Genomic DNA, 7,343 nt, shown 5'->3' with positions numbered 1-7,343 from the left:
CTTCTGAACTTCTGTAAGCATCCTCTTTGGCGTGACGAAGCTGTTTGAGTTTCCCAGTAAACCACGGTTTATCATTATTAAATGATAAGAATGTCCTGGTAGGAATGCGCATATCTTCACAGAAACTGATATATGAAGTTACAGTCTCTGTGAGCTCGTCCAGATCGGTGGCTGCAGCTTCAAAAACACTCCAATCAGTGAGGTCAAAACAGGCTTGTAAATCACACTCTGCATCATTAGTCCATCTTTTAACAGTACTTAAAACAGGTTTAGCTGATTTCAGTTTCTGCCTGTAGGTCGGTATAATATATTAAGGAAACATAGTAAACAAAAAAGGGAGCATTTAAATCATTGCATTATTCAGTGTTGTTTAATTTTATATAATCAGCAAAAACACTGCAAATGTATCATGAATACTCAAAAAAATCACCCAACCCTAAGCCAATATTTTTTTTCCGTTTCTATTTCAGCCTGAACCAAAGGAAAGTGGACATACCCCTGAGATGACAGGCCCACACTGTACTAAAGAGATGCCTGTCGGCAAGAATCCGGAAAACAAGAAACCTCAGCTTCGCAAAACACGAAGCCAAGATCTGCCTGACAAACATCATCCAGAGCATCAAAAAGTGCTGTCAGAGACCAGGTTGTACACACAGGAGGCCTTTTCAAAGACCAGCAAAGTGGAGACCATCACGAGCAAAGCTACTATAGAGAGGAGAGAAAAGATTCACACCTCTTTCTCTCATTCTCACACCATTAATGTAAGCCATTCCCCTGCAGAGCGGGAGAAGAGGAGTCACCTTTTGCAGCAAACCAAGAGAGACTCACAAGAAACCCCACCTCCCCCACCTTCTCCTCCACCTCCGCGGGATCCAGGCGTATCACGTCCCAGCATCATAAACATTCAAAGAGAGCTGCAGTGTGCTGTTCAGAAGACCAGCTCTGAGGACAAGTATCAGGCCTGTAGTAGAAATCATCCTTTTCACTCATATTCCAAGGTGAGCTTTCTTTTGACACAGAGTCATTTTCTATTTATTTATTCAGCAAATTTCAAGTAGGTAAGATTTGAATCATTTTATTAGGCAAAGAATAGTCCTATTTTGAAGTGCTACTAAATTACATTGCGAGGCAAGTAAAAATGTTGGGATAATATGAACGTGTTACAGGGTGGAACATTTAAAACCAAAATGGCTACATTCAGCAATCAACAATATGACTTTTGTGACACAATTTGGCTCCTCTGAAAATTCTGTTTGTTTTTGTCATTTAAAATTATAGTTATAGTTAATTACAGTGGAATATGCTTATTTGGTGCTCAAGAAACCAAATAAGCATATAATTAGAAATATTTTCTAATTATTATCAATGTAGAAAACAGTTTTGTTGCTTAGATATTGTGTGTTCCTTATACACTTTAAGGATTCTTTGATGAATATAGTTTAAGAGAACAGCATTTATTTGAAATAGAGATCATTTGTAACATTATAAATGTATTTACTGTCACTTTTGATCAATTTAATGTGTCCTTGCTGATTAATAAAAAATGACTGACCCCAAACTTTTGAAAGTTTAAATTATACATTTACACATGAATATTATATACATTTTTTTTAACTATTTACATCAATATCTTATCAATATCTTGATGCTACAGTCACTTTAGAAATATTTTAAATGATTTCTATTGCTTCTGTGGACATGTAAAATGCATATTCTATGTATAAATAATCACTATAATCGCATTCAATATTTTGTATTTCAGTATAATATATCTAGGCTTGCAAAACACTTAATATTTTAAAGCAGATTTTTGTCTTTAGTGGATTTTCTAATGGTGCTTTTAAATGCCAACTAACAAAAAAATGGCAAGCAAAATTATATTACAGGGAGAATTACAGATTTTCTTTCCTCTTTATTTGTGTACGTTTTGTTTCTATAGACTTCTGCTCATCATTCTTTAGAGGAGGAATATTTGCCTCATGGGACACCAGAGCCAGCAGCTACTGTACCTGAAGGTGACTTCCAGCCTGACCATCTTACTGAGGAATCGCTCTCCAATGATGAGTACGAATGCACCTCCCCAGATGACATCTCCCTACCTCCTTTATCTGAGACTCCAGAATCCAACATTATTCAGTCAGAAAATGACCTTGATGACGGCTATTGCGTGAGCTCTCACAGCCTTCACATTAACCAGCACAGCCATCAGTCCCACTCTCAGCATGGCGACACGCTACACCAGAGGCAGCGGGAGTGGATGTTGAGTCAGGCCGAGAGCTACCCATCTCCCACCACTGGCCTGGCGGCTAGGTTCAGAGCAGAGTCGTCCTCTTTTGTTCAAAGCCCCCTCACAGTACCTGCCCCAAGCCTTGTGTCAAACACCATATCCAGCATCTTAAAAAGCAAATCTGGCAACCCACCACCAAGCAGCATCACTGAAGCGCTTTACTCATTGCATGAGAATCATACCGAGATGCAAAAGTGTGTGCATGATTCTAGTACGAGTCAGTGCCACAGCGCTCGGCCCAATAACACGCATGCTACCCCTACCCCATTAACCACAGAGCAGGACTTGGATCTCTGCAAGCCCACAGCCATCCGAGAAGAGATCAGGTGGGCATCTTCCAAAAAGGTTATGGGAAAACTGGCAGGTGGCACAAGCCCTAACTTCTCCAAACCCTTGCCTAATGCCACAGTAATGGAGGGCTCTCCGGTGACCCTGGAGGTGGAAGTCACTGGATTCCCTGAGCCTACATTAACCTGGTGGGTAGCTTATAACAAACTTGACCCATAAATTAAAACATTCTTTGCTAATAGGAGGAAAAACTGGCCATTGTTTCTTAATATAATAGTCTACATGAATATATTATTCTTAATGTCTTTTAATAATATATAGTTAGCATTAAATATTAAACATATTAAACATTAAAAGACCCATAAATTAAAACATTCTTTGCTAATAGGAGGAAAAACTGGCCATTGTTTCTTAATATAATAGTCTACATTAATATATTATTCTTAATGTCTTTTAATAATATATAGTTAGCATTAAATATTAAACATATTAAACATTAAAGTAATATATTTACTACAGTTCAGTAAGGTTTTTAGAAATTTAGAAAGAAAGAAACTTTAACTTTATATAGCAATGATCAAAAGTGATAGTAAAACATTAAAAAAGTAGTTCTTTTGCACTTTCTATTTATCAAAGAATAACAAAAATGTATCATTGTTTCCACAAAAATACTCAGCAGCACAACTGTCAACGTTGATAATATTAACTGCCAACATTGATAATGTTTCTTTCTTGATCCCCAATCTGCAAATTAGAATGATTTCTGAAGGATCATATGACGCTTAAGACGCCTTTCTTTCTTAAGACGTCATTCTTGATCAAATAAATGCAGACTTGGTGAGCAGAAGAGACTTCTTTCAAAAACAATAAAATCTTACCAACCCCAAGCTTTTGAACGGTAGTGTAATATATAGAGATGATTAATTATCTGAATGCTATTGCATCCAAATGGGTGGCAAATTCTCATTATACAACATTTTGATCGATATTCCAGTTTTTAAAAACTTAAGAAACTTTTAAAAACATCCATCAAAAAGCATGGTATTTGTACGTCAGATAGATTAACAAATATATACATATATATTTTTGTCTGCCTGCATGAAGCAGGTTTGTTGAGGAAAGTTGATGTTTTCTCCATTAATTTTTTATCTCATTTAATTTGAACTTTTTTTCCCCCACTGTCATGCATATATTCCATGTATACTAACTTGATAATCCACATTTCCTTTCGCTAACCTTTCCTTTTTATGCGTCTTCTGTAGGACCTTCAACTTTAACATTACCTCTAATTTCTCTTTTTCATTGAGTGTGTATTAATGTGTGCCTTTTTTTTGCTGTGGTGTGATCGTGTAACATAATAATTCACTCTTTGTTCAGGTTCAAGAATGGACACAAACTGGCCAATGATGAGCACATAGAACTATCCCATAAAGAAGGCAAACATGCGTTGTTCATTCACAGCTCTGCAGTGAGAGACTCTGGGCAGTATGTGGTCACTGCCTCTAATTCAGCTGGCACTGTCACGTCCAGCTCCACGCTACAGGTCAAAGGTAACAGCAGCCCTGACTTAGATGTTCTCAAGCTGGACTGGCACACCTGCTTTGGCACCCTCTGTTTCTTCTTGTGGCTTCTCTATCTGCTGTTGTTATAATGGACACTGCCATTAATATAAGGAAAACACATGGATGTGGACTTCACTTTTGAACTTTTTTCACGTCACATAACCACTGGTGTGTGCAGAATTAAGAGCACATGGGTAGTTGATATGAATCTTCATCTAAAACTATTCTAAACTAGCAGTTTAATAATTATTTTAGAATGCAATTCATTTATAATGCATGCAGCTCTTATGATATTGTTTGAAAGACTATATTTAAATATTTGTAGTTTTAAAAATGAATCTGTCACACTGTAGGACCTTTCAGTGAACTAGTGAAGGCAAAAAGAGTTTTGAAATGGTGGTTAGGCACAGGACCTAAATATATACTTTATATATACAGTCTACATTCATATAAATTTCAACGTAAAATTGTTGTTTAGTGTGTGTGTGTGTGTGTGTGTGTTTTACATTGACACAGGCATCAACTACCCACAGATTTGTTCATTTTGGCTATGAACACTGAAATCACTATAATAATGTTTTGCAATATTCAAATTCAGCATGAACTGAATTATTTTGTATTTTTCCTATTATATTATGGAAGTAGCAGTGGATCTGCATGCAGTTCCCTTTGTGATGGTAATGAAGCCTTGGTCTGCTCTGCCGGTATTTATAGTTGCAGTTCTGAAATGTTCAGCATTTTACAGTTAAATTATTTATTTTTAAAGAGTTTGAGTGTTCTTTTTAAACAAACCCACTTCTAGATCTAAATGAAATGGTCCAGAAGGGAAAATTCAGGGATAATTTACTCTCTAATCTAGATGAAGATATTTTGAAGATTTTTATTTTTTTTGGCCATTAAATGAAACTAAATGGGGTCCAAAACAATCAAATAAAATAAAAACTGAGAGACATTTTTAGAACAGAATTGTGATGACAGAATTTTGCTTTTTGGGTGAACTAATCATTTGGTGTTAACATTTGTTATTTATTGAAATTTTCATGATTACAACAATAAAAGATAGCCATAATACATTATTTCTCTTATATAAATGAAGGTAATTTAACATTTTTAAACACACATAGCGGTTAATCTAGAGCTTAATCAATAAGCCTTATCATTTTATACAAACAGTTAATATGGTATTGGTGTTCAAAGTGCTTCATATCTACGTTAGCTTGAAAATGTGTGTGTAGTAAATAAGGACTGTTGTAGTCAGGGTGATGTCATCTGTCTTTAGCATATGTGACCCTGGACCACAAAACCAGTCTTAAGTCGCTGGGGTATATTTGTAGCAATAGCCAAAAATGCATTGTATGGGTCAAAATGATTGATTTTTCTTTTATGCCAAAAATCATTAGGACATTTAGTAAAGATCATGTTCCGTGAAGATATTTTGTAAATTTCCTATACTGTAAATATATCAAAACTTAATTTTTGATTAGTAATATGCATTGCTAAGAACTTCATTTGGACAACTTTAAAGGTGATTTTCTCAATATTTTGATATTTTGATTTTTTTGCACCCTCAGATTCCATTCCAGGAATTTCATTCCAGATAATCTCGGCCAAATATTGTCCTATCCTAACAAACCATACATCAATGGAAAGCTTATTTATTCAGCTTTCAGATGATGCATAAATCTCAATTTTGAAAAATTGACCCTTATGACTGGTTTTGTGGTCCAGGGTCACATATGTATCTTTGGTTGCAACTTGCAAGAGAGTCAAGTAACTTAATCTGAGGTAGGTGGTGACTGAGGTAAATGTTGTACTGTATATTCAACTCACATATTACTACCAGCTAGACACATCACAATTAACTTTGTTAAATGCGTGCAAGTTGCTTGTCAGTGTTGTTTTAATATCCATATGCTCTTGAGTTTCATTTCCAGGTGGTCTGATATTTCTGTTGATTCTAAGTACATTTCCTAATAATATTTCCCATTGATAAATACGCACAATATTTTCTCTATTGCTAGGAAATACATTTTATTCAGAATAGGGCCTAATCCTCAATGACCCTTTGACGTTTTGGTCCATTTTGGCTAATATAAATATATATAGAGAGCGAGACAGAGTAAAAGCCCCAAAACTTAAAATTTAATTTCATGGGGTAATGGAAGTTCTCTACTGAAGTAAAGTAAGGATGACTATTAATCAATGGCATTTTGCTGTTATCACACAGCATAACTTAGTGTTCTCAGGTTACACCTTTGCTTCCCTGGTATGTCGCCCTACTGAGAAGGTGTCCGAGGTGTCATTCTGCACCCCAGCTGATTCCGATACAGCTGTCTCACAGACATGGGCCCTGTACTTTTAACTGGACTTTAGTATTCCTTACTTTTTTTACTTACTGCTTTCCTTTTCCAACAGTAAATGATAAAGGCAGCTTTGAAAAACCAACACATGCTTAATGAGGCTCAAGCTGAAGTATGACAACACTTTTTGAATTATAAAAGCTTTTTTAGCCTGTTTTTGTTTGAGATAATAATGTAATCATTTCTGCTTAATCTTTTCGGTGCAGTAAATCATAATGTAACCTGATTTCCTCAGTGCACAGGGTCACTCCACCCTTCCCCTCCAGACCGGATGAGCAAAATTTATTAGTGGAAGAAGACCTCTCAGCTCACGCTGCACTTATCCTCAAATGCTCTGCAAGAAAGATACTAAGGTTGCAGCATGTGACGAGAGCCAAGTGAGTCAAACAGCGTAAAGTCTGAGACCACTAGCATTCTGCTATTGTTTCATGTTCACCATGCTTTTGAGAATGACATAATGGAAAGAAGAAAATGTGTCCATATACACATTAAAATAAATAAATAATTTGTGTGGTTTTTTTTTAACAGAAGCCAAAACCATTATAAAGGTCACTGATTATTGAACATACTGTATAAGAAAGATCTGGAAAACCCATTATCACTCATCACTGGCACAGATGCTGTTTAGAGGAAAAACTTTGCATATCAGAGTTCACCGAGCCTGATCTTCTAATTCTTTGTGAATTATTCATAATTATAATATCTGTAACACTACACTCTAAAAAATGCTGGGGTTAAATACAACCCAGTGCTGGGTAAAATAGGGACAAACCCAGCAATTGGGTTGTTTTGACCCAGCGGTTGGGTTAAATGTTTAACCCAACCTTCTGGGTAGTAACCCAACCG

The 7,343-nt window shown here is 36.0% G+C and overlaps 1 protein-coding gene across 1 annotated transcript in view; it reads left to right on the top strand.

Moving 5' to 3' along the window:
- LOC107698998 (coiled-coil domain-containing protein 141-like) overlaps positions 1-4,999 on the top strand; it is a 27,843-nt gene extending 22,844 nt beyond the window's left edge. Inside the window, exons 21-23 of the mRNA XM_016500137.1 lie at positions 471-998; positions 1,940-2,763; positions 3,953-4,999. Of these exons, the coding sequence (XP_016355623.1) occupies positions 471-998; positions 1,940-2,763; positions 3,953-4,226 (1,626 nt within the window). The 3' untranslated portion in view covers positions 4,227-4,999. The remainder of the gene's footprint in view (positions 1-470; positions 999-1,939; positions 2,764-3,952) is intronic.
- Positions 5,000-7,343: the final 2,344 nt, after the last annotated feature.

This window comes from Sinocyclocheilus anshuiensis, unplaced genomic scaffold, assembly GCF_001515605.1.
Source record: "Sinocyclocheilus anshuiensis isolate Anshui unplaced genomic scaffold, SAMN03320099.WGS_v1.1 scaffold18, whole genome shotgun sequence".
Lineage (NCBI taxonomy): Eukaryota > Metazoa > Chordata > Actinopteri > Cypriniformes > Cyprinidae > Sinocyclocheilus > Sinocyclocheilus anshuiensis.
The sequence above is the reverse complement of the archived record's forward strand: the minus strand, read 5'-3'. Positions and strand labels throughout refer to the sequence as shown.